This window comes from Liolophura sinensis, chromosome 12 (genome assembly GCF_032854445.1).
Source record: "Liolophura sinensis isolate JHLJ2023 chromosome 12, CUHK_Ljap_v2, whole genome shotgun sequence".
Classification (NCBI taxonomy): domain Eukaryota; kingdom Metazoa; phylum Mollusca; class Polyplacophora; order Chitonida; family Chitonidae; genus Liolophura; species Liolophura sinensis.
The window spans coordinates 11,669,571-11,696,665 of record NC_088306.1 but is presented as its reverse complement, the minus strand read 5'-3'; the positions used below and the strand labels follow the sequence as shown (position 1 = coordinate 11,696,665).

Here is a 27,095-nt window from a genome sequence, read left to right as displayed (position 1 = left end):
AAGAAGGCTAACTCAAACCCGAGACTTTAACACAGATCACTGACAACAGCCAGCCAACCTTGCCAGATAAACTCCAGAGACTACTTCTCAATGTGTTCAGCAAAACGTGAAATCATAGACAGAGTGTCAATTTTATTGGTGTTGGAAATTTGAGTGCCCTTAGTAGTGCCCACTACCCTTTGGCAGGTTACTGACAACCTTTCCCATCTGTGACCTACAGACTTGCACATCTGAATGTTAGTGGAAGACAAGTGGCTTCAATGATTGCAAGACTGTGTAAATGATGATACCAGAGCCATCAGCCGCCTGTTGTCACCACGTCCGACAAGAGCAGGATGAATGTCAGAGAATTCAGTTCAGAACACTGAAGAAAACATCCAGAAGTCATGGTGCCTCAATGGCCTAGTGGTTAGCAAAGCACAATGACTCCGGAGTCTCTCACTAATGTGATCAATGTGAGTTCTAGTCCACCTCCTGCTGGCTTCCTCTCCGGTCCTACATTGGAAGATCTGCCTGGATGGTTGTGGGGTTCCTCTCAACTCGGCCTAACATGCTACCAACATAATGCAGGCTGCTGTAGTACAATTGAAATATCCTTGAGTTCATTGTTAAAACCCAATCAAATAATAAGAATATACATGGGTTTATATTTATTTATATAAATAGTCACTCACTCTAACAAGTCCATCAGGTGGCGTATGAAGTCCCCCTGACCCAGTAACAAATACCTCCGCATTGCCTGAAATACATACAAACTCAACATGTAAGCGTCACTACAGTACAGAACAAATTATTGGCTACAACTGTTGGTGTTCCCTGCATTACGTCGTCAAAGTTACGAGAGCTTCGTGAAACCGGGCCCAGGTCGATGTAAGATATACCTGGTTCTTAATCATAGCTTTTTACCTGGTACCTCACAAACCTCCTACACTCTTTAATAAGTCAATACTGTAGCAACAGTGACTGACTACTCCAGTATGGATAAGTGGCCGTAAACAATGTCTGCTGTCTTTCACATTTTCTATCTTATTTCATGAATATGTTCCCAAATTTATCAAAACTTCATGTTGGATCGAAACAAACTTTTTCATTTAATTCACCTATTGAATAAACACCACACTATGAGGGAATTTTTCCCTTATAAGCTGGCGGTATGTTTTATGGGGGGGAGGAAACCAGAGTAAACCACTGAGTGAACCAGAGGAAACCAGAGTAAACCACTGAGTGAACCAGAGTAAACCACTGAGTGAACCAGAGTAAACCACTGTGTGAACCAGAGTAAACCAGAGTAAACCACTGAGTGAACCAGAGTAAACCACTGAGTGAACCAGAGTAAACCACTGAGTGAACCAGAGTAAACCAGTGAGTGGAGTTCGTACATCTTCAAAATTGCCAAGCTTTTTCAGACCAATGCACTTAATGTAGACATTAGCCAACCTCCCGATTTTCCAGGCTTTTCAATTTACAAGCTATTCCAGGTTTGTGGAAGAATGGCCTTTAATGCTGGTTAGATCATGCAAAAGCCCACATAAACATCAACATCTTCACATATTGTCATGGAGGCCCCACAAGGAATGAGAGTGGGAGAACCTAAGAGCTTCCTCTCTCATGTAGTGTTCTTGTACCAGCAGATCCAAATATACGCAGGAATATGTGATTTATTTATTTATTTGATTGATTGGTGCTTACACCGTACTCAAGAATATTTCACTTATATGACGGTGGCCAGCATTATGGTGGGAGGAAACCAGGCAGAGACCGTGGGAAACCCATGACCATCTGCAGGTTGCTGAAAGACCTTCCCACATACGGAAGGAGAGGAAGCCAGCATGAGCTGGACTTGAACTCACAGCGATTGCATTGGTGAGAGGCTCCTGGGTCGCTACGTTGTGTTAGCACGCTAACAAACTAAGCCACGGAGGCCTCAATATCTGATTTAAGTGTGTCTGTAAGCTTGCTTACACAGCAGAAGTGCACTATACACATTATGACATTTACAGTGGCAAAAACTGATGCTTCTATTAGGGTTCCAAGAAATTTGGTCATATCACGGACCCCGATCTGCCCATGAATTCCAAATATGTACATGGCTCTGCTCTCAACCACAAGCAAATTCTGTCTATGGTAAGATTTCGTATAATTAACAATTTGTCTAAGCATTCTTCAGGTTACGTGTAACAAAATGTTGAAATAGTTTATGGAAATTTTTTCATTATAGTAACTAAATGCCTTTTATCTCTCCCATGGCCACACACTGTACCTTCAAGTGGTCCAAGAACTTGTATTTATTATGAAACACGTCCAGGAGATGTTGACTGGTTTCCTTGTACACTGTGTCAATCATCAGCTGAAAGGCACTGTTTGTGTCCTGGGAAAACATTGACTTTGCACCTGAAAAGTTAATCAGAAAGACAGGTATGAGCAGTAGGTATGTGTACTTTATACTTAATTGGTATTTACAAATATGTATGACGAATGATGAAATATGTATGATTCTTATAACAAACGCAAACGGTTTCCAAAGATTCATGTATGGAGGAAAAGTTTCATGGCACTCTAGCCAGCCGAAATATTGCCTTTACGAGGACGAAGTTTGAGAGACTTGAGATCAAACTCAGGTCAGGTTATACTGAAGACTTCAAAAATGACCTCGCTTGGCGATCAGCATTGAGAGGTTAGAGAAAGGGCTGTCTTCAGCATGATACATGTAGTTCGGTGGAAGCAGCACTTTGCCGGTATGGACTTGCACGGCCACAAGAAGACACAGTATAGGTACATACGCCTAATGACTTCTTGTCCTCAGCCTCATAGGAATGATCATTTTTTAAGTACAACGCTAAAACCCCAAGCAAACATACACATTCATAAGATGGAAGAATCACTCAGAATCTAGCAAAATATGTCATGACGAAAAGTTCAACTAGCTACACCATGGCTAGCCCACCTTCTTCCATGTCCATGTTCATGGCATCCTCACGACCAACGATAGCAGTCCTGTCATGACACACCTCTTTCAGGAAATTAATGGACTTCCCTGTCAGCAAAATCTGAAACACAAAAACTAAGCTATTAATCAAACCTCCATTCTGAATGGACAACATGCTGATGATGTTCCAGTTGGAACAATGCATCCAGCTGGTTGAATCTAAATGTAATATTTATTTCAGAGAGCGGTCTCCACAGTCAAGTGGTTAGCATGTTAGCAAAGCCTGTGACCCACAAGCCTCTCACCCATGCCATCGCTGTGAGCTCAAGACCAGCTCATGTTGGCTTCCTCTCTGGTTGTATCTGGGAAAGTCCACCAGCAACCTGCAGATGGTCGTGTTTACCTCACATGCCACTGTATAACTCAAATAATCTAAAATTCTAATAAACGGATAACTAAATATCACTTCACAGTTACCGAAGCACCACATTAAAATAATTTCGAAAATTATAATCCCACACTGTGCCATGGAACAGGCTCTCCACATTATCTACCCATTTCAGCTGATGAGGCTATGTCAATTCATTTTAGAGTTGTCTTTATGTATTTTGTTTGCTTGGTATTTAACAATACACTAAAAAAGTTTCACAGATATCACGACGGTCTGGTTTATGGGAGTAGGAAACAGGGGTGTCCGCGGTAAACCACTGCTCTTTGCTTGGTAACTGACAAACCTCCTCACTTAAAGCTGCAGTCAAAGTAATAAAGTACTTGATTCGACCATGCGGCCTCACTGGCCAAGAGAATGACAGCTGCAGCAAACCAGAGCTTTAACCATATGAACCAGCGAGGGCTCAACCGCCCACAAGGACAGACAGGTACATCAGACCAGGGCAATAGCCTTTAGGTGGCCTTCCATCTACAATCTCTGCTGAACACAAATCTGATATAGATGATTACATGTAATTAACATAATCCAGAATGACAAATAAAAATGATAGTAAGCAGTAACATGTTATTGTTTTAATGTTACTGTGAATGAAGTGGGAGGGTGAAAGTGGACCACATTTACATTTGTTGATAGGGAGTTGGGTTTTAAAGGTAAAGGCCTCTAAAACTGAAGTAGGAATCACTAAATAGACCACTTAAAACTATGCATAAATATACTTGTATTTATTTTTATAGATTTTTGTGAAAAGAGTTAAAGTGGTTCAAACATTTGAATTCTAAGGTGGGCCTTATGGGCCATACTATCAGAGTTTAGGAACTCTGACATCACAGGAAGTTTGCCCAACTCCAATCACAACACTGAATTTTGGAATAATTTTTACCTACAAGTAAAGGATTACTGAAATAAAATTCCCAAAAATCCTCCCTTCTGGTGAACATCAGGAACAAAAGGTGATGTGAAGTTCCTAGATACTGTCAGTATGGCTCATAAAGCCCATCATAGTGTTGAAATATTTGTATGCCTTTCAACACTCTCAAAAAAAAATCTTAAAACATAAATGAAAGTGATTTTACGCATATTTCAGCTTTCTTTTACTTTAAGTATGGAGACTATTTAAGTTCATGCATTGGCGATCTGCTAAACTCAGTAGTGCTGAGGTATTTATTTCGTTGGAAACCCCGAGGCCCAGTAGTCAACAACCTGACTCTTGTATGTAATGTGAGTACTAAAGAAGACACACCTCCGCCTTGAACAATGAAAAGTGTACTTGCTTGTCAAGGTGTTTTTCATGTACAGAGCATTCACTGGCTAACACTGATTCCATCACTTTCTGATCATATCACAAAACACAGCACGGGGTCGACAGACTGGAGTAGTCCGTCATAGGACAGAGTAGACATTAGCTGTCAACCTTTAAACCCTCAAGGGGCCTCTGTGGCTCAGTCGGTTAAAGCGCTAGCGCAGCGTAATGACCCAGGAGTCTCTCACCAATGCAGTCGCTGTGAGTTCAAGTCCAGCTCATGCTGGCTTCCTCTCCGGCCGTACGTGAGAAGGTCTGTCAGCAACCTGCAGATGATCGTGTGTTTCCCCCGGACTCTGCCACCATAATGCTGGCCGCTGTCGTATAAGTGAAATATTCTTGAGTACGGCGTAAAACACCAATAAAATAAGTAAATAAATAAATAAATTAAACTCTCAAAGTACCTCCTGAAAAGTACTGTTAGATGCTAGTGTGAGGTCTAAAATGCTCAACAAACTTTTGCCCTTACCCTCCTGGCCTGATCTGTAGACATGAAGGTGGGAATCATTGACTTCCTCAAGCTGTATTTCTCAAACCACAACCGTTCCTGCTTCACAGTCGGATCAGAGGCTACAAAAAACTGACACAGAATGCAGCTGTAAAATCGGAATACAAGCCTATTCCATGGGCTATAGGGTAAGAGGTTACTTGTTTGGATATTCCAAGAGGTTATAAAACAGACCTTTAAGAGAAAATTCAATCCGCACAAATCTAATTGAATCTTTGATATTATTTTAGAGTAGCTCAGATAATTACTTTTCACAAACTATCAGCCTCGTTAGTCCATATGTTACTGTTAAAAACAGATACTAAAGTTCACTGGTCGAATATGCCATTTTATGCCAACTTGAACTTTTACCGCTCTGCCACTGAGTTCTTTTTCTAGTGGCATACAAACACTTGAATGAGCTGAATGAAATCGAAGTAACTTCAAATCACTACTTGGCCTGGAATTCAAATGCACAAAGATTAGGATGGAAGTAAGAGCAGACCTCATGATATTGATCATCCAACTCCCCATCATAACTCCATCGTATCAAAGTGACGTACACAGGCTGGGCTACCTAGACACGTCCATGAAAAAGAACAGAAATTTTAATTGGGTTTTAACAGTTCATGTGTAATTCTGTCATAATGGATCGATGTAGTGCCGACATTTTAAATCAGTATGCCCACTAGAAGATTGATTGATTGATTGATTGATTGGTGTTTACCGCCTGGCTCAAGAATTTTGTCCATGTTTATTGGTGGAGGGAACCACAGTGCATTCTCCAGGAAGTCGACAAACCCTCTCAATTAGGGCTTCAGACGAAAAAGCTTGAACAGCATTTCTCGACTTCGCTGGCGTGGCAGTGGCACGTATTATAGAAGAATGCTGGAAATCATTACATTCAAGCCAAACAGCATGTTTTCTATCTACCTCACGTTTTCCCTGCAGACATGATGTGGTGAGAGTGGCGATGATATAATCATATGATGTTTTATCCATAAAGTTGATGTCTCCCTACATGCAGGGCATTTGTTACGAGAATGGCCCATGTTAAAAGATAACACGCCTTACACTTTCTCCTTTTCACCAGTCACTGGGGTACAGAAAGGGTCAGAATTTTTAGTGATATCCATTTCAAAGGGAGCTAACTTACGATAGTAAGCATATGCTTGACTAAAATGCGCATCTGTGGATCTCCATGCTGCATGTAGGAGTATATAGCAGAGCACAGGGCACCGCCCTTCTTTCCTAAAATCACAACAATTTATCCATAATACATCAGTTTAACATTGCTGAACCCGCGCCTTTACATGCGCATGTATTTATCGAATATCTATAGACTTAAGTCAAGAATTCAAACACAGCTACATTGTCCAGTTAAAATATTTTGCTCAAGGAACTTTAAAATGTGTACACAGATTCTTTACTGCACAACAATGTCGCAATGAAAACAAATGAGTTCTTTTCTGTTATAAGCTTATCTTTTCAAACATTTGCAATTAATGACTAACATCTTCAGCTGCTTGATAAATATTAGTGCTGAACAAAAATGTACTGAATTCTGCATCAAATCAGCAGACAAATCAGTTGAAAGTCTCGGTGTGTATTCTTCCAGTGACTATACATTTATTACAACAAATCCCATACCAACTGCACAAAAATGAAACCTTGCATACAAATTTATACTCAAATACCAAACAACAAAAAAACTTTTGCTCTTAAACAAGTTTGCAGATATTACCTTTGCAAATATCAACAAGAGCAGCTAAAGCCTTGAGCCTGATAAGAGGGTCGAACGTCCACACGGCCAGTCTACGTAAGGTCATTTTGTCACAGTTTGGTAGGCCTTTTATAGATGCATCTTGGTCCACCTGAAACAAAGACCACTTGTTATTATCTGCTCCATGAAATGCCTAGAGCAATGCATCTGATGTTTAACAACGTGTATTTAACTGCCAGTGTTCTCAGTTACAACAGTTGTGTTCCGTTGTATTTTTTAATTTATTTGATTGGTGTTTTGCGCCGTACTCACTTACATTTCACTTATACGACGACAGGGGCCAGCATTATGGTGGGAGGAACCGGGCAGAGCACGGGGGAAACCCACGGCCATCCACAGGTTGCTGACAGACCTTGCCACCTATGGCCGGAGAGACTCACAGCGACCGGATTGGTGAGAGGCTTCTGGGTCATGCGTTTGGTTGTAAGTACATCTATACCTTGACTTTGATACAAGGTTACCATGTTAATTTATTGAATTTTGAACTAAACTCACACTTTATTTAAAATGAAGTCTGGTTTTGACATGAGCAAAGGCTGTGGACCTCCTCTAATACTTACATAAGGGTAAAGAACAGCTGATTTGTGAAATAACAAATTAGATAGCAATAAAGGGGAATAACCCAACACACCAAAAAGAAGTACATTTTTAGAGGCAAATAAATGTCATAAAAAACAACCTTTGGATGTGAAACTACCAATTTTTTCAGTAGGACATCATCTTTCATTCTCTGATAAACACAACTCTCAGAATCAGGCAAAATTTTAGGTCATTTAACGTCATGTCACAATTGCAAAAAAAAAAATAAGCAGGAAGATCAAAATAAACTCCCAGTGCTCTTCCACCATGTGGCAGACACCTCACTTATACCTGAGCCTTGACAACAGCAATCAGTCTGTAGTACTCTGTCAACTCCTGCTTCAACGCTTCACAAAAGCTCTGCACACAAAAAGAAAAGAAAAATTCATTACCCAAAACGCATGACTCTTTGTCATTGATGACAGTTTACCTTTTTTGTTATCTGTTTGTTAACATGGTCTATATTTGGGCAGGCTTTGCAAGCAAGATTGTACATAGATGTAGATAGTTTATTCTCAGTTGTATTATTGCATCCAAGCATCTCTTTTTTCTATAAGGAAATGTTAAAAGCAGGTTAAGAAACCATTAAAAAACATGGTATAAACTCACAGAACATTTCACCTTTTACAAGTATTATTTTTGTATTACAATATCTTCAATGCTTAGACGGTTACAGCTTAATTACGGCCATGCAACAAGATCACAAGCCCTCTTCAACCATATTTTGGTCCTATCACAGGAATGCTTCTTTTTAAAAGGCCGCTTGCAAGAGACACATACATATCCTTATAGTATCTGAAGACACCTGGAGATGTATGATGTCCCACCAAGATACAAGGTACCACTGTAGGGCCAACCAGTATTATGCTGGGTACCAAGGGAGCAAGTACCAAAATTGCTTAGTATGAAGCCTTTGTAACTCCGGATTATATCCAGGTTTTATAGGTCCAAAGAACGCTACAGAGTGAATTTGATACTTTGTTGGTTGTATAAATTCCTGCTTGTCTTTGTTTTTATTCATTATGGTTTTAAAATGTGAATTCCATCTCTGACAAAGGTTCTGGAATGAATTCAGCAGACTAAATGTGTCTTATCTGACATTTGTATTGTTGAGCATTTTTTATGGAAGCGCTCATTTAGGACTAGCACATTTTTCAATTATTCTTTTGTACAATTTTCACTCACACCCTGCCCACATTTAGCTTGGCATGGCCAGATATATGTATATAGTTGTTATACTGAAGTTTCATATTTCACAACAGCAGATTTTGCAGGTGAAATATTGTTATAAATGTCAACAGGAAGGGCACCTATAAACAATGGTTACAATACTACATGGTCAGTATATGGGAATATAAGACTGAAGGAAATAAGGAGACTGGCTATTATAAACAGAGTTCTGTTTTTATATCTTAAACTTGATTACCACTAAAAAGTCTGAACCAAGTACTGGTTTTGCTTTCAGCCAAATATCAAGGGGAGATAACTATGGACTAATCTCACCTTTCCTACTCTTCCAAAAGCTTTATCTGAACTTCTGGCATTCAGATATTTCTGTGACTTGTTGTATAACCATCCTAGCTCTGCCATTTTGCTCACCAACTGCCTCACTGACTTTGGGATACCAGACTGTAGAATTGAGAGGTGCATGCATCCATGAGAACGTAATCATGCACATTTCACTTTGCCATGACTAGCACTTATTAAACAGAAATGACATTTATGGTTAGACTTAATTCTGTACTGAAATTTTGATGTCAGCAACTAAAATAAAGTCAGAGCAAATGCACTTTTACAAGCACCTAGCTGTGATTTATTAATTTATTTGATTGGTGTTTTCCACCATACCAAAGAATATTTCACTTATCCAATGACCACCAGCAAATGGTGGTAGGATACTGGGAAGACCCTGAGAGAAACTGATCAATCTGTGTTATTACGTTTCTTATTACACACTACTCATTCTTCACACTTCTCATTCGTTCTTTCTGTTTAACTTAAAAAGTGCTTTCAAAGTGAAGAGGAAATAACATATAGACTGTGAACATACATCACTGTTGACTTTGTAACTGTCCTTCGCGTTGTCAAATCTGACCCATTTTGTTTCAATTCCCTGGAAAACCATAAGTAACCCATCCACCAATTCTGATTCTGGTAATTCAAATGATGCTGAAAGAGAAAAATGGTTAAGCACTTTGAAATTTTAAACATAAAATATAACCACAGGTTACTGAATTTGATGGGTCAGGACTGGAAGTGGCACACAATAATGCCTAAACTTACATGTACAGTCCAGCACTCTGAAATGAACAATATGAAAATACGAAGGATTTATTTATTTTATTAGAATTTTACGTTGTACTCAAGAATATTTCACTTATACCACTGAGGCAGGCATTGTGGTGAGAGGAAACCAGGCAGAGCCAGAGGAAAACCCAGCATGAGCTGGACTAGAACTCACAGTGAACACACTGGTGAGAGGCTCCTGGGTCATTGCACTGCCTAGGCATGTTAAACACCTCACCATTAAGGCACTGTAAATAAAAAGGAGAGTTCATGTAACAAGTAACTGGCAAAGTGTGGATAGGAAGATCCACCAGCCACCTGTGACTATGGCTATGCAAGCTTAGTTTAGAATTTAATTTCTTAAATTCTCAGAAAAGGGCTGTGGCAGCTTAAATACGGTAACAAAGGTGGCTGTTTCGACCATTGTCAGTCACTGAGCTGTGGCATATTTTGGGGCAGGAATGATACAACACAAGCTCTGGACACCGACGGAAAAAGGAAGTGTTGCAGACTTTGTTACTTACTGTTGTCAAGGCCACGTACTGTGAAGGTGGGGTGAGTGGTGGGGGCAGACCTCCAGCTCTGAGGGACCATATCTGTATCTGAGCCTGAGGAAGAGAGCCACCAGCAATGGTTTACAATTGACCTTTCTGAACGGTCAATCAAGAACATGCATTTGACCAATCATATTCAATGATATTAAAAAGGCTGACCAGATGTGCCACATATTACTTATATTGTACATGTATCTATACTTCTACAATACTCTGGTTATCAATTCTCAATTATGAATTAAACAATTAACTTAATTCCTCAACCTTTTCGCAAAGAGCAAAAGAGCAACTTTCAGTGCTATCTATGCGTATTTTTTACTTGATTTTGGAGACAAAACTACATTGATTGGTTTGGCCAATCGAAGAGCTTCACAAAAAACATAAATTTATCAGTTTATTTTGCTGGAATAAACACTTTGCAAACTTGCAAAAAGGTTGAAGAATTACAGTTGTGTCCAGATTTTGCTACCGATTTTAATTATAAAGATTTTTAGCCTTTTCAAGCAGTATATTACTGAGAGGGCTTCCGAGAAATGTAGTAATGATTTCAAATCCACCAAAAACAATAGCTATACCACTCTAGCAGACTTCCAGTCAACTGCTTTTGACATCAACCTGTCCACCCTGACTTCAGTTTTAATTCTTTGAATTTGATCTTTCCATCTTCTCATACTTATACTGTAAATCTATGCCTTCTTGGGGGTCTATTAGTTTGTAAACTTAAAGAAACTACTTTTTTTATATCTGAATGCCCACCATTTAGTAGCGAAATTTAATATGCTTGTTTTCACTCTTGTAGCTTTTAACACAGACCTAAATGGTGAAGCTCTGTGAGCTCGAAAGGGATGGATTTGTATGGCGTATTTCAGTGGAAACTAACCAGTATTGGTGGAAATATGCTTAAAACAAGACTCATTATCTAGTGAGTTTAAGTCCCATGTTACTCAGATTAATGTACCCTTTTTAAATACTTAAAAACTCAATCTAACAATATCTACAGGGTAGATAGTTATGAATAAATAATAAATCTGGACAAATCCTTTAATTATGCAATTCACCACAACTACATGGAGCTTTTGCTAAATGTAACCTTGAGACGAAGGAACTATTCTGGCAGCCAAAAAGTTGCATGTAACAGCTATTTTTATGCAACTGAATGTAGAATGAAAAAAAAAAAACATTTCTCCATTTAGACTCACCAAATTCCCAATAGAGCTTCAATGAAGCGGATGTTTAAATTTCACCTCAGGTAGGATGTAACCGATGGACAGAGTTTGTCCAAAATGTTCTTTGTTGTTCCTAGTTATCCTTCTATGCAATTTACCATGTCTCATTTACTCGGTGGTCTTGATGACAGGTCCTAGCTCAAGGCCCTCAAAATATTTCACTTCAACTTTGAAACATCATACGGAATCAGTTCTACCATACTGAATTCCATACAGAAAAACGACACGTGTATCGGAGAGAGTAAACTAAAGGGAGATAATTCAGTGGGGCCTTGTTGAATTACCAACCTGTGGCTATCCTGGATGTTTGGTACAAACTGTACTCACCTATTGTTGCTAATCTCTCCTCTGTTGTCCCTGTCCAGTTAGCCTGCCTGACAGAGGGGGCCCGATGCTCCTGGGTGACACGAGACACCTGGCTGAAGTTTCCCTGGGCTACTTGGGCTGGGGTGAAGGCCAAGCTGTGAAAACAGACGTACGTGAAACTTTTTTTGGATCAGACTTTCCTAATGTACTCAAATATGTATTTATTTATTTATTTGACTCATGTTTTACGCCATACTCAAGAATATTTCACTTATATGACAACGGCCATCATTATGCTGGAAGGAAACTGGGCAAAGCCCGAGGGAAACCCACAACCATCCACAGGTTGCTGACTGACATTCCCACTTACAGCCGGAGAGGAAGCCAGCATGAGCTGTACTTGAACTCACAGCGACCGCATTGGTGAGAGGCTTCTGGGTTATTACGCTTTTATGACTATGGTGGTCAGGCTAATGCGTGAAATAAACTGGGCTGTGGCCATGAGAACTTCAGGCAGTATTTTATGTCATCTGATGTTTTGCTCGATTCTGATAAATTCATCCACCTTATAGGGCCACTATAGAGTTTTGGGCAAAGATTGATTTATTTCTTCTCAGGAAAACTTATGTACCATTATGTGGCTTTAATGCGCGTCTGAAATTGCCTTTAACATACATGTATCTAGCCAAAGATGAAATACAGTGCTGACAAACCTCACCACAAGGACACAGCCACACCAGTGATGGCCACCATAATGCTGGCCGCCATCATACAAGTGAAATATTCCTGAGTACAGCACGAAACAAAAGTCAAATACATAAATAATATAATGTGTAGTTAATATTTATAGCCCTGGTCTCTCCTATCCCCTCACAAAAGATCACTGCTTTGAAGCAACATAAACTGTTCCCCCTGGAGGACTACACCTGGTGTAAAGGGGAGCAACTCAATACACATGCATCTAAACATACACAGATCGGATGCTTTTCCTAGGTTATTTCCCTTGAATACAAAGCGCACGGGTTATCAAGCACAGACTGAATTTCTGGTTAAGTTCTGGTTTGATGATGAACAGTGCAGAAGTCCCGGTTCCTACACAATATTAAATAAAAAAAGAAAATGCCCCTGAAAGCAAATATTCTTATAACACTGTACGATGATATTGCTTCGCCAAGGTGGCGATGTTATCGGAAAGCAATTTCGCAAAACTGAAATTATGTTTGCAAAATGCGCAAATGGCGATCTGTAGCACTAGCACAGCATGTAATATTTATTTGTTTGGTGTTTAATGCCACACTCAGTGGTCTGAATGAGTCAGTGAACTTTAAAAAACTGGCACACCTTCATTCTTTTACAGCCAAACATGCCAAAGCGTTTAGTAAGTTGATGTTTAAAAAAGTTTATAAGACATTGTAATTTGTAGTCAAACACATCTGCACAATACAGCCTGCCTCATCATACTTGAGTAACAACAAGTAACCAGGTGAGTGTCTCAGTGTCTTTGAGACACCATACTCTGACAAAATAAACATGGGAGAGACATGGAAACTAGGAGAAAATTGGAATTGAGACAGCCATTAACACATTCTGGCTAAATCAACGCTTATAATCAAATGCATGACTCACATACATTTGCACCATAGAGGGGCCTCTGCGGATCAGTTGGTTATCGCGCTAGTGCAGCGTAATGGCCCTTGAGTCTCTCACCAATGTGGTCGCTGTGAGTTCAAGTCCACCTCATACTGGCTTCCTTACCTTGCTATACACAAGTCAAATACACTTTCACAAAATACTATACAGCCACATATATTTACAAACAGTACCATAAATGTACCTTGTCATACATGGGTCATCTAACAGTCACACACATCTGTATAAAAACATCACACCTCGGTGTAGATAAGAGTCACATACCTGGGTATCAATGACAAGTGGACAGGTGTGGGGTCATTACTGCTGTACTGGCTGTGAATACTGCTGATACCACTGCTGCCTGTGGAGTGGCTGACAGACTGAAAACTACCAGCCCCAGGGGTGTGTGCAGGCTGTGGACGCCCAGGGACATGATAGGGTGTGGAGGTGGAATATCCAGGCAAGTTACGAGCGAACAGAGAGTTCTCAAACTGGACCTGTCATCAGGCAAGAAACAAAGTGCAAATTTTAAAATATCTGGACTCGATTTAGCAGCCTGCTAATGGCCAGAAACAGGTGTAGAATTACACACAGCAAACAAATATTGACCAGATCCGCTAAAAAAACAAAAAATAGCAGGCAAAACATTTTGTGTAAAATGTCTTATGAGCAGGTGTTACAAAAACATATTTTCAACAGAATAGCTTTGAGAATAAAACATAATCATGTATTCAAAGCATCTTCAAATGTGGATTTGAGGAAAATAAGCATACCTGTGACATAAGTGTATGTAGATAAAATAGCAGGTCCAATGAAAAAGACAACAGGTCATTTCAGATTTGCCCTGCAGCCTTGTTGAATAACCTAAAATTTAGCAGGCCATGGGACATTTCAAAAAACAAGCCCTGAAAATATTTTGAGGCACTCAGAAAAGGAGCTTAGAGATCATCTATCTCTTATGGCTGAGCAGACACATACAGTGTAGCAAGTACATGTAGAATAACAAAGGCTTTCCACCCAGGACTACATGGCGAACAGTGAACAAAGTTTTTGTCACCAATATGCACTGTGTGATAATGTCTAACTTCAACTATGACCAATGTCACAAAGAATCTGCCTATGGCTACGAGAGGATCTACTTCTGGCTAGGAGAGGATCTTCTTCTGGGTACCAGAGGATCTACTTCTGGCTATGAGAGGATCTACTTCTGGGTACCAGAGGATCTACTTCTGGCTATGAGAGGATCTACTTCCACTTCATACCTCACCCATTCTGAGGCTGATTAAGAAATGTTCTCGCAAGCTCATTCATCTGAGGTCCAATAAACACGAAGATAGTCTAATTATTAATCCCTATCCCTCATAATCCCCTATTTCTACCCAGTCTGCCACTTCTGACAGACTTCTTGTAACAAGTCCGCATCTTCCTACAAAATCCCTTTAAGGTACTTTTGTAATATGTAATTAACTGTCTTTAGACCACAGGCGAGAAAATTAAAAATTAAATAAAAATAAACTTGAAAATCCACTTTTTAAAATTTTTTTTTTCAAATAAGATGATTTTTCACTTTCATATTTTCATACTTCCCTCCGACATTGAAAAAAAAATTGATTTTGCCTACTAAATCAAAGCTGATGTTATTTTAATGTAAATTGGGGTTTTTGCGGTTTGGGAGCCAGTGCGGAGCAATGATCCAGGAGCTTCTCACCAATGCGAAAGCTGTGAGTTCAAGTCCAGTTCATGCTGGGTTCCTCTTCGGCCGTACATAGGAAGGTCTAACAGCAATCTGTGGATGGTCGTGGGCTGTGCCCAGTTTTCTCTTGCCATAATGCTGGCCGCTGTCGTCGTAAAGTGATATATTCTTGAGTACGGCATTAAACACCAATCAAATAATAAACAAAACTAGAACTGTGAAGCAGTTTCGGCCGGGGTCCATGTCGTTTGCTGCTGTAGTTATTCTACGCCATTACCTAGAAGACAGCATAGCTATATGTAATCACACAATTGTTTCGGGCAATTAGGGACAGTGGAGCAGAACGGAGCAATTCAACACCTATATACACCTATCCAGAAGCCGTCTAACCCAACGTTAAACCCATAGCATTAACATGTATTTCTAAAAAAAAAAGACAACGGTGGTGTCATGTAAGTAGACGTAGTGTCTGAAGTGAATCTAACAGGCAAAACAAGAGACATGGAACACTGGCAACCTGGTTATTATCGCAGCTACTAAAGTTGACACAGTGATTCGTGAATGCTAAGCAATAGATAATATGCCAAGCCATACAGTTGGTAGGCCTACAATGTTATCCAGCCAACCGCAAAGACAGAAAAGGGTGACTCCTAGAGAATAGGCCGATATGTACTTCCGGGTTACAATTACAACGGCAATTTTGAGCCCCGTAGTTTCAGCTGGGGTTCACGTCGTTTGTTGTTGTAGTTATTCTACGCCATCAAATACAAGCCAGCATAGCTGTATGTAATCGCACAACTGTTTCAGGAAATCACAGAGAATGCAGCAGACAGAATTTAGATGAAATACTATAAACCCAGTCTAGTTTCAATCAAACTCCATGTTAAAGCAATAGGATTAACATCTATTTCTGAAAAAAAAACCTGTGTTGTCATTTAAACGCTTCTGGCGAGAAAACAATGAATCGTAGCTCAAATCCATTGGCATGCTGCTGAAAGAGCATGTCTTGGGTTATAATTAGGTGCAAGTTGCACATTTCTAGCTCCCATAGCTCTCGAGTTATGCGTCATGGAAATTACGTAACTAAACATTAGTTTTATGACTATATCTCAAAAAGTTACAAAGATATGCAGAAAATAAAATTCGGAATCAGTGGCTCGAAAAACACCAGAATACGCTAAAAAAAAATGTGAAATTTTAAAACTAGTTTTAACTTCGACTGATGGCGAGCTTCCAAAGTTTTCACCGGAGGTCAAAGATTTTCTCAAACTTATTGTAAGTACCAACGGTCTAGCTGCATATCAAATTCGAAACAATCGGTTCAGTGGTTCTTGACAAGAAGATGTTTAAACGATTTCATATAAAATCCACTATGGCCGCCAAACCATGTGACATAACAAAAAACGTGCTCCTTGGTGTACAACTTGAGGTATTGGGGAATTTTACTGCAAAATTTCAAGTCAATCGGTCAAGCTGTCTAGGCTGTAGCCTGCACACAAAATCGGTGAAATAATAATAATAATCCGAACGAAAACAGTAAGTGTCCTGCATGGACCTGCGTGGATCCCTGATAATGTATATCGGTGTAACATGTCGAAGACTTACCTTAGATCTGGTATCATGTTCACTCAAGGACAGCAGTAAGTAAAGCATTGCCCACCGCCTCTTTAGAGCCTAAAACAATCACAATGAAAATTACACTGTTTATGAAGCTGGATTAATATCTTAGCAGAAAAAGAAAGGATCAAAAATATCCTTTTAAGGCCTTTATATGCTATTGAATGCAAAATTTACACGCCAAACTTTAGGTGAAATACATTATCTGCGTGCTTGATGAAATCTTCAACAAGGCAGTCAGACAACACTGGTCGCTGGCCTGATTCAGCAGTTCTTAAATCTGCAGATATTCACAGGCATTATTCATGTGAAATATGAAACTTTAAGTACAACATCATGATAATGAAATGATCTTCAGCTTGCCCTAGCTGTATGCATGAAAAGCATTATCACGTTATGTACCTGAATGGGTGTATCTATGACAATAAAAATGCTAATCAGACTGTCATTATTATCGAGCAATGTAGATGTTCAGATGATATGAAGATATACAAAAGTTCCAGAGATATTGTTTGAATACTTTAGCAGGAATTACAAGGACAAAATCTACGTACATGAAAATCTAAGTGATTAAATGGGAGTAATTGTGAACACAATTGTAATTAAACTTACGCATGCACAAGTTTAGATGATAGGGAAGGTGTATGCTGAGCTTTATGGACATACACGTAGGTTCAGTACCTTAGGAAGAGTTGCATGGGCAAAATTGGAATACATGGAAAAACAGCATTACCATTTACATCTGGAAATCACACAACTGATTTATATATGCTACAGGTACAACTGAAGCAGCTGGTTATTAAAGACATCACCTGTGACTGCAGTTTCCTATGAAGCTGATTAAAGCTGGCGACATCTTTGCCTTGTCTGACCACTGAAAATGACAAAGAAATTCATCAAGAATAGGGCACTGCACAAAACATACAAAGAAAAATGGATATTTCTGCAACAAATTATTGAAATCAAATGAGAAGAGGGAAAAAAAAAAATGATCTTCTGTCTGATCTCACAGAAATTCCACATAAGCCTTTCCATTGCATTGTTTAATAATTAAATAAAAATACTTACACAATCTTGTAATCTTTTGAGCAATTACAAACTCATCGGCTTCAAATGGGCAGGACACATTGCTGAAAACCAAATGAAAAAAAAAATGATGAAAAAAAGAATGATTTCTTTTTTTAACAAAGAAACCTTTTTATTTATTTATTTATTTGATTGGTGTTTTACGCTGTACTCAAGAATATTTCACTTATACGACGGCGGCCAGCATTATGGTGGGTGGAAACCGGGCAGCCCTGGGGAAACCCACGAACATGCGCAGGTTGCTGACAGACCTTCCCACTTATGGCCGGAGAGGAAGCCAGCATGAGCTGGATGAACTCATAGCGACCACATTGGTGAGAGACTCCTGGGTCATTACGCCAACTGAGCCACAGAGGCCCACATTTTATACATACATGTATCATACTAATAAAGTGAATAATAACCCTTGTGGGTCACTATATGCCCATGTGGGTAACACGCTGGCTACCTCTCCAGTCCTACATGGAAAGGTCTGTCAGCAACCTGCGCATGATCACAGGTTTCCCCAGGATTCCTTTCACCATAATGCTTCTTGCCGTCATATGGTTGAAATATTCTTGAATATGGCATAAATCACCAATCAAATGAATACATAAATAATCCCTCTAGGACTGTTATGTTGTGCTGTGCTTTTGTGACTTGTAGTACAATTCATAGTATAATCCATAAATCTTCAACTTTTTCAACCACAAAAACACTTTTTTCAATGAAATTTGTGCATACAATTATCACAAAAATGACCCTGAAAATGAGTTGTTTGTGTCATTACACAAGCTTCATAAAAGTGTGCAAAGTTGTGAAACTATTTCTCTACGCCCCATAGTTCTCTCAGAGTGTTTCAAAATTTTGGCTGCAGAAGTGGTTAAAAAGGTCAAAGAATTAGGATGTATATACATAAACATGTACTAAAACTTGTACGATAAATCAATGATCAATGGTACATATGACGGTTACATCTCTATCTTGAAGACAGGTTCTCAATTCACGGTCCTTCAACTTCAGAACATTGTTATCACTATATTTAGAAAGTCCCACTTTCACTTATTTATTCATTTGATTGGTGTTTTACACTGTACTCAAGAATATCTCACTTATACGACGGCAGCCAGCATTATGGTGGGAGGAAACCGAGCACAGCCCGTGGGAAAGTCCCACTTTTACCACACGTAGTTAAACGTTTTGCCCATTTTATTATATAAAGAGCATCCTTCAGGGTAATTCTTCAACCTTTTCAAGGTGTTTATTCAAGCACATTCTGAAGGCATTATTCTGTGTAGACTGTCAAAATGATACTTTTTGTGAAGTCCTGAAACTGGCCGATCCACCAATGTAGTTTTGTCTCCAAAATCAACCTAAAATTATGTGTAAATTGTACTGAAAGTTGTTCTTTCACATACGAAAAGGTTGTGAAATTATGGTAATTTGACAAGTTCCAATTACGAATTAATATAAAATAATCTATCATCAACTTGCTTTATGTAAAATATTATCGGTTAATCAAAATTCAGGGCATGTACACACTCAAGCATGACAAGGAACAAAGTAAAATCAGAAAGTCCTGTCTGACTCATCCTCACCTTCCGAAGACTCGCACCGCCTTCATGTAGAGCGGCAACACAGCATCTGAAAACACAAGTTCAAAGAAAATATGTCACCAGACCTACATGCATTTATTCATTCACTTTATAAGAGCTTTCTGCCATATTTAAAAATATTCCAAATATTATGTGGCCAGAAAAGCCAGCCTTGTCCTTCAATCCCCTTTATACCTGACAGCCCTCCTGGCCTACGGGAGTAACTGAAACAGCGACAGTTTTAGATTTGAACATTCAAACTGAAGAAGTTATGTAAACTGTCAAAGGCCTGTTGTACACTGTAAGACCAATGTTTAAGGCTGCTATAAAGCCTATGAGGTCCCCTGAATCAATTGTGCATGGTATATCTTTGGCTTGCGGGCATATTATATACAGCCCAGCTTAACTGGGGCAATGACCCAGCAGTCTCTCACCAATGCGGTCCCTGTGAGTTCAAGTCCAGCTCATGCTGGCTTCCTCACTGGCCTTATGTGGGAAGGTCTGGCAGTAACCCTGTGGATCTCAAGTAGCCATATAAGGTGAATGAATCAGTCAGAATCAAGCAAAATGTGTCCTTTTGAAAATAGCTAAATTTTAGGTGAATTACAGTTGATTTCTCTGGTCCAAATAAAATCAGGGAAGCAAAGAGCTTTTGTGAGGCTAGGAAAAGACATGAGAACGACTGGCAGGACAATAGTGTCACGGCGACATTTTGACGTTTTCAGCCTATACATGACTTTGATTACGGAAGTCTGATAATTCTGTATGGATGAATAGAAACCAGATTACGCTGTCTTCGTATGCCCTTCCGGATACATATTTACATCAACATGTACTTCCTGAGGATGCATGTATTTACTTACATGTCTTCCCTGTATGTGGGAAGGTCTGGCAGTAACCTGCAGATCGCCGCTGGTTTGCCTTGGGCTGTGCCCAGTTTCCTCCCACCATGATGCTCTCAATCAAATAAGAAAATATAGCCCAGCCTAACTGGCATACAGGCATGAAAACTCCCTAGCTGATCACTTGACTAGATTAGGCTGTGGACAAATTTTATCCAATCAGTATTTGTAGCCAAAACTACTACATGTACTAGGCAAAATTCAAAGTACATTCCCACCCAAATTCATTGATTAAGCCTTCCTTACTTGTTTCTTTTTTTTCCTGATCACAAGCCACCCATTGGGTAACAGCACTATGGCGATAGATGTGTTGTACAAGATGACCTATCAACTAGACGCAATGTTCCATCAACACGCACTGAGTAATGCTGGTGTGATTGATGGTGCAGATTTTTGGGGAAATAACTCACCTTTCTTTCAGTCAGAAGAAATAATAATAATAATAATAATATTAATAAATTTATGATTATCTTGCTCCTTAGCCAATCTTTTAGGCCCATTGTCATGATCGCCACCCAGAATTACTCAGTTAGGGCACCATGGAACCAAATGTGACTGTCATCTCATTATTTCTTCCCCTCCCCATTCTCACCCTTGAGACTCTTTGGCCAGTCGTATGTACAAAGTCAATCAAATTGGGACATAATTAAATTCAGCACTTTCCATTCCTAGTGGACATTAGGAAGACATTAGGATACATTCAGGGCCAGATACAAGGACTATTTTGAGAAATAGCACAAGTTAAATTTAAAATTTTTAACAATCATGTAAACTTGATGTACCAAAATTTGTAAGAAATAATAATAAAGTACTAACAATATATGTTATAAGACATTAAGTTATGGTTTTTTAATGTATAAAAATATTTAAACCCTTGTAAGACTACTAACAGCGTGACCCAAATTAAAACAGGGCAATTTTGGATTATTGAGGGATTCTCTCAAAACTTCAGCTGTTTTAAATGAAAGAGTTAGTTGCAGAGTGGTGTAATTCTTGACGAGCAATGCAGTTAAGTAGAGAAACAGCCCATAATGTGTTGGACTGACAGTAAGGAATGTTTACCACTCTTCACGTGCACATTAAATCTTCCCTAGCATAAACTGATGTCAGCCGCATGTTCCTACAAATTAATTAACCTGTTCTTAGGTTGGCCAAACCAAAAGTAGTCCAAAGCAATAATACAAACTGACAAAAAAGATCAATTGTTATCCACTGATTCCTTTAAATGCCCGAAACATGGCAATCACTGCTAGGCATTAACACAACTGCCATGTTTATCTCGCAAGTTCTCGATAACTGGCGCTACCTTGCGAGAAAATCATTTGGTTGCTTTTGGGTCCTTCTGACTTCTTGGGTCGATGTTTCGTCGGTTTGTTGTTGTTGTTGTCTTTAGAAGGACCAAAGAGCAACCAAATGCTTTTCTCACGAGGTAACACAGGTTATCAAGAGCTTGCAAGAAGAACATGACAGTTGTGTTATGTGTCTAGCAGCGATGGCCATGTACTTTTTGGCTCTGGTGGATTTACTAGCGATCAGAAGAGGGGACATCTGGCCGAGATGAGCATTCAGTCAACTACAAGCATGGACAGACACTTTTTATCCGCCCCAACATCAATGTGTGACGAACAGCATGTAAAGCAGGTACGGTTATATGACAGGTGGTACTGTTGGCATCAGGGCCGCTATCCTTTATGATGAAGAGACCGCCCGTCGGAGCTATGATAACAGTTACCTCTGGAACTCATGAAAGTCTGCACTGTCAATCACGCAAGGATAACAGGAGAAAGTATACGAAATTTTAAGGCACACTGTCCATTTTCTAGATCAACACAAAAATCCACAAGAAAAAAAAAATCAACCACTGTTGACATCTTTGTTTCCAACTGCTTGTCACTGTTTTCCTTTAGAGAGGAATCACTGGTTTGGAATGCGTGTTGTTGTTGCATTGCTTACCTTCGTCAAGGCCCGTTATTTTACAACACAGCCTGTGCGTGAGAATCGTTGCTGCATTAATCTGATGCAAGGGTCTGTCAGCCATAGTGACTGTTCTCTCTTCAGATATATGTTCGTGTGGACAGATTCGCTGATTTGGAGAATTAGAGCCAAATATTCACTATCTGTCATCAAACCCGCACCTTGCTTCCATTTTTGTTTTCACCGCGCGCAACATCACTACGCATGCGCGAGGTTTGCGGGTCAGGGGGTCATCTCATCACCACGTGAGGATGCCAGCAGATGAAAACACACGGAAAACACTGATCTCTAAAATAGAAATTGTAACGGAAGTGTTGGTAAAGTTAGTCGGTCTGATCGGCCCAGGGGAGAATAGGCTGCATGTGTGTGAAGTTTGCCTTGCCGTTAGTGTTATGGAGTGAGGTTTTCGTCTCGACCACTGAGACGGGGCGCAGAGGGTGGGCATGACACGGGCGAGGTTTTCGGCGGGAGAGCTTGTTGCGTGTTGTCAGTGAAGTGAATGACCTCGACAGCAGCCACCAGGTATTCATAGAGTGTGACCGAGATTTATTTGTGCCACGTACATCGACGGATCCATCACATATACACGCGTACGATACTGCCACGAAGAGCCGCTGAAAACACCTGTGGATGATTGGACTATACATGTAAACAGAGAGAAACTGACTCAGCCTGTGCAGTTCCCACCGTGTTCTGTGATAAACAGCTGACAATGACAGCTCGTGACGGCATACGAACAGAGTTGTAATGTGGTGAAGCTAGAAGGCGACGTTATAATGATGTTTGTAAGTAGATCTCTGTAGTTCTTGTGAAAATGACAGCTATGATGAAATTTTGCATAATTATATGGATTATCGGTCGCCCGAGACATTGGGGTAAGGTTGATGTGTATATATATCTATATATATATATATATATATATATATACTGATATGCAGGGACCCAGTAAAGCATAGCAATCCTGAAAGCTGAAATAGTTACGCACATTTTGCCCCTATCAGTATTTGCCTTTAAATAACCATTCTCCTGGGGCCTCTGTGGCTTAGTTAGTTAGCGCGCTAACACAGCGTAGCGACCCAGAAGCCTTTCACCAATGTGGTGAATTATAGTCCAGCTCATGCTGGCCTCCTCTCTGGCTGTACGTGCGAAGGTTTGCCAGCCACCTGTGGATGGTCGTGGGTTTCACCAGGGCTCTGCCTGGTTTCCTCCTACCATAATGCTGGCTGCCGTCATAGAGGTGAAATATTCTTGAGTATGGCGTAAAACACAAATCAAATAAATCCCCTTTCTCCTGTAAATTTTAGTCAACTATGCATGCACGGGGAGAACAACTCGAGTTATTAGGTCACAATGTTGACAAGGCATGTGAGTGTAAGTTGCAACTGTGAAGTATCTTGGATTTACTGGTCATAAAGTCTACAGAATGTGGAAAAAAAAATTGGCAGAGGAACAGAGAATGTCTTGGTGAACAGAATTTATCGGAGTTTTGCATGGTTAATGCACGTATTGATTCATTTTGCACAGGTTTTTGTTATGCGGAGTTTCTGTACGCTAAGCTGTTCTTAAATACTAATATTTTAACCAGGGAGACTCCTCGGCTGTTATCGATGCCTTACCCCATATTACAAGATCACAGCCAAGATCCTTGGATAGGTAAATGGCATGTTTTAAATATACACGTGCCATAAATATAAATCCCATCAAACAACGGGGATTCCTTGTTTCCTGTAAATGCTACATTACCTCCTGAAATCGAAATTCATAATTACTTTATATATTTGCAAAAGATGACATAATCAGTCGTAAAAACATTGATAATGAGAAATCGAAATTCTGCTGCAGTCCTTACTAATTTGACCAAAAATGGGACGGAAAACAAGGATTCAAGTTTTTATTGGCCTCTTGCAGGTGAACTTACCTAAGGCATTGCTAGTTTTACCCACTGAGGGTGTACTACTGACTACACAATGGGATTAAACATTCTGTCAATATAATGATGATCACACTTAAAACCCAAAATCAGACCCATATCTCATAATAATCATCTGTTTTTATTGACAAAATGTCTGACTATATACCATGATTCCTTGCGAGCAGGGTTAATTAGAAACACAGATAGCTGGGTAGTCAGAGACTCAAACCTGACTGAACATATATTAGAGGGTAAGAAATAACATATATGCACATACAAGGCCAAAATTAAATTATTATATGTTTGATGTTGCGTGACCAACCTTTCAAAAAAGCCCTGACTGAAATTCTTTTTTTTCTGTTTTTACAGATGCCGAATTACTTTTTTTTATTTCAATTAATATATATATATATATATTTTTTTTTTTTTCCAATTGTTTGAAATATCACTCTACTTATACAGATGATGGGCACTATTTCGAGATATACATTTTCTGAAAATCCGGTTTAAGGATGGCTTATATTTACTGATACCCAAAAACTCCTGTCAATCTAAGCCTGGATGACGTATGCACCAGATTACGACATTGTATTTGTATTCAGCTAACCCATCAGGAAATATCTGACTGCATAGAGTACTTAATATCCAAATCCATGTAATACATAGTCTGTCTGCAAGCTAAGACATTTGTGCACCGTTTGCAAATATTGACACAGACTTTTATTTGATATTTCCTCAGAAAATCTCAGCCAAATGCGAAAATAAGGTCTGCATAGAGCTATTCATCGCGTTATGCCATCTACGAAATGTAATTTGCTATGTCAATCATGCTGAGGTCTATTGAGAAAATGACCTGCTTACCCTCCTTTGTTATAAAGGGCTTGTAACATCAGACAAACAATATTTTAATTTTGGCCTAAGAATATATTTATTTGCATAAATGTGATTTCAACCTCACATCAAACAAAGCAAGAAGTGAAATCCTTTCGGCCCAGATGTTCGAAAGTGTAGTGCTAGTATTGGAATTACAAGATACTTTGTAATTAAAATTTTTGTCAAACTCAGCAGCTAGAACAGTTCTCCAAAGTTAAAGTATAACAGCAACAGTTTTAGTTCATAGTTAATATATTGGTAGGGGCCTCTGTGGCTCAGTTGGTTAGCGTGCTAGCACAGCGTAATGACCCAGGAGTCTCTCACCAATGCGATCGCTGTGAGTTCAAGTCCAGCTCATGCTGGCTTCCTCTCCGGCTGTAAGTGGGAAGGTCTGTCAGCAACCTGCGGACGGTCTTGGGTTTCCCCTCGGGCTGTGCCCGGTTTCCTCCCACCAAAATGCTGGCCGCCGTCGTGTAAGTGAAATGTTCTTGAGTACGGCGTAAAACACCAGTCAAATAAATAAATAAATAATATACTGGTATGCAATTTATTTTACACCAAGTACAAACAATGTCTTAAAGCTACATGTAAAACTGGTATTAAGGCTTGAACCAGTTTTGAACAATGGGGCCCGGGATCTTGAATTTACACATTGATCTAAATTCTGAACTGTAGGTAAAAGAAGCGTAATGTCACTATTTACCCCTGGCAGGTCCTGTTCTTGGAAATGCAAGGTGTTAAGCCTAAAGTAAACATTGGAATCTGGCTCAGCCGGCTGTAGGTAGCTAGAGTTAATTAAAGTAGCAGGTTTAAACAGGTGGATGTAGTGGATTGATATTAGAGAGCTACTTTGGTATCAAAACATCTGTGTCTTAAAAGCAAGGTGAATTGATAAAGACTGGGATAGTCTCGAATTGCTTTCCTAAATTGTGAAAATATTGCAGTGAATTAAAACAGATATTGTATTTTTCGTCAGAGTATATGGAAACAAAATATTTCTGTCCCTTTCACTTTGTTCTGATGTGACGTCACCCACGAACGCATGACGTCATCAATCGCTGACGTATATCCACAAATGACGCTGCCCTTTCAAACGCTCTTGACGTCATCCCAGCATAAATGCCTTACTCAATGTCACATCTGCCTGATTCGACGTCATACAGGGAATATTATCATGTCACATCAGGAAAATTTCACGGACACAGCCGAAGATTTTGTTTTTCAAGGAATCTTCATTTATATGGGTTAAATAGTGTTATTCATCAAAATCCTATTGAAACATAGCGTTAGGCTTACTCCGTAGGATTTCTTTCATATCAATGTAATATTTCTACACAATTTGTATTCTGACCAGAGTGACACTTTGGTTGTCTTTGGTTGGCGGAGAGGAGAGGAGCGGAGCGGCTGGGTGCCATGGGTGCTCACAGCCTCAGTATAATTTACATGTCTCCTTCTTTTGTATTAATTATAATGGCCTTCACCTCAACCCCTCCCCTCAATCAAGGAAGCGACAGGTGGATAGAAATACACCCTTTGTAGGTGTAAGCAATTTTCTCCCCTTAACCAATTAGTTCAAAAAGTTCAACACTAGAATGTCAGTGGCAAATTGTGCAGTGCCAGTATGGCTAACCTTTCAAGCTTGCAAGATGTGACAAAGAGACTTCTCTTTTAGACTGTCAACCAGGACATTTTAATATGGAATCTTGAATGGAATAATAAATGTAGTCCGGACATTTTATTCTCAGACCAAAAGGGTTTTGAGCAGTGTGATATTGTTTTTTCATTGCTTTACTTGGATTGCATTCTCAACACACACATCTCTTCCGTAGCTGCTTCAGATCTTTTCTAAAGACCAACGCACACGGCCAACATTTGTTGTCAAAATCGAGATTTCATGATTCAGACAACAGGAAATCCTCGAAATTTACTTCTGT

At 39.5% G+C, this 27,095-nt stretch overlaps 2 protein-coding genes across 2 annotated transcripts in view; one reads left to right on the top strand and one right to left on the bottom strand.

Annotated features, from left to right (window-relative positions):
• Positions 1-22,516, bottom strand: part of LOC135479694 (gamma-tubulin complex component 3 homolog) — a 32,764-nt gene extending 10,248 nt beyond the window's left edge. Inside the window, exons 1-18 of the mRNA XM_064759598.1 lie at positions 22,356-22,516; positions 19,504-19,549; positions 17,909-17,970; positions 17,653-17,714; positions 16,829-16,897; positions 13,813-14,027; positions 11,920-12,053; positions 10,337-10,420; positions 9,577-9,695; positions 9,030-9,155; positions 7,818-7,886; positions 6,909-7,038; positions 6,321-6,415; positions 5,670-5,741; positions 5,147-5,257; positions 2,945-3,047; positions 2,261-2,391; positions 675-739 (exon numbers count right to left, since the gene is read on the bottom strand). Of these exons, the coding sequence (XP_064615668.1) occupies positions 675-739; positions 2,261-2,391; positions 2,945-3,047; positions 5,147-5,257; positions 5,670-5,741; positions 6,321-6,415; positions 6,909-7,038; positions 7,818-7,886; positions 9,030-9,155; positions 9,577-9,695; positions 10,337-10,420; positions 11,920-12,053; positions 13,813-14,027; positions 16,829-16,897; positions 17,653-17,714; positions 17,909-17,970; positions 19,504-19,549; positions 22,356-22,440 (1,778 nt within the window). The 5' untranslated portion in view covers positions 22,441-22,516. The remainder of the gene's footprint in view (positions 1-674; positions 740-2,260; positions 2,392-2,944; positions 3,048-5,146; positions 5,258-5,669; positions 5,742-6,320; positions 6,416-6,908; positions 7,039-7,817; positions 7,887-9,029; positions 9,156-9,576; positions 9,696-10,336; positions 10,421-11,919; positions 12,054-13,812; positions 14,028-16,828; positions 16,898-17,652; positions 17,715-17,908; positions 17,971-19,503; positions 19,550-22,355) is intronic.
• Positions 22,517-22,634: 118 nt separating this feature from the next.
• The window catches only part of LOC135479693 (phospholipid-transporting ATPase IF-like), a 69,609-nt gene continuing 65,148 nt past the window's right edge, over positions 22,635-27,095 (top strand). The window contains exon 1 of the mRNA XM_064759597.1: positions 22,635-23,161. Coding sequence (XP_064615667.1) covers positions 23,153-23,161 — 9 coding nt within the window. The 5' untranslated portion in view covers positions 22,635-23,152. The remainder of the gene's footprint in view (positions 23,162-27,095) is intronic.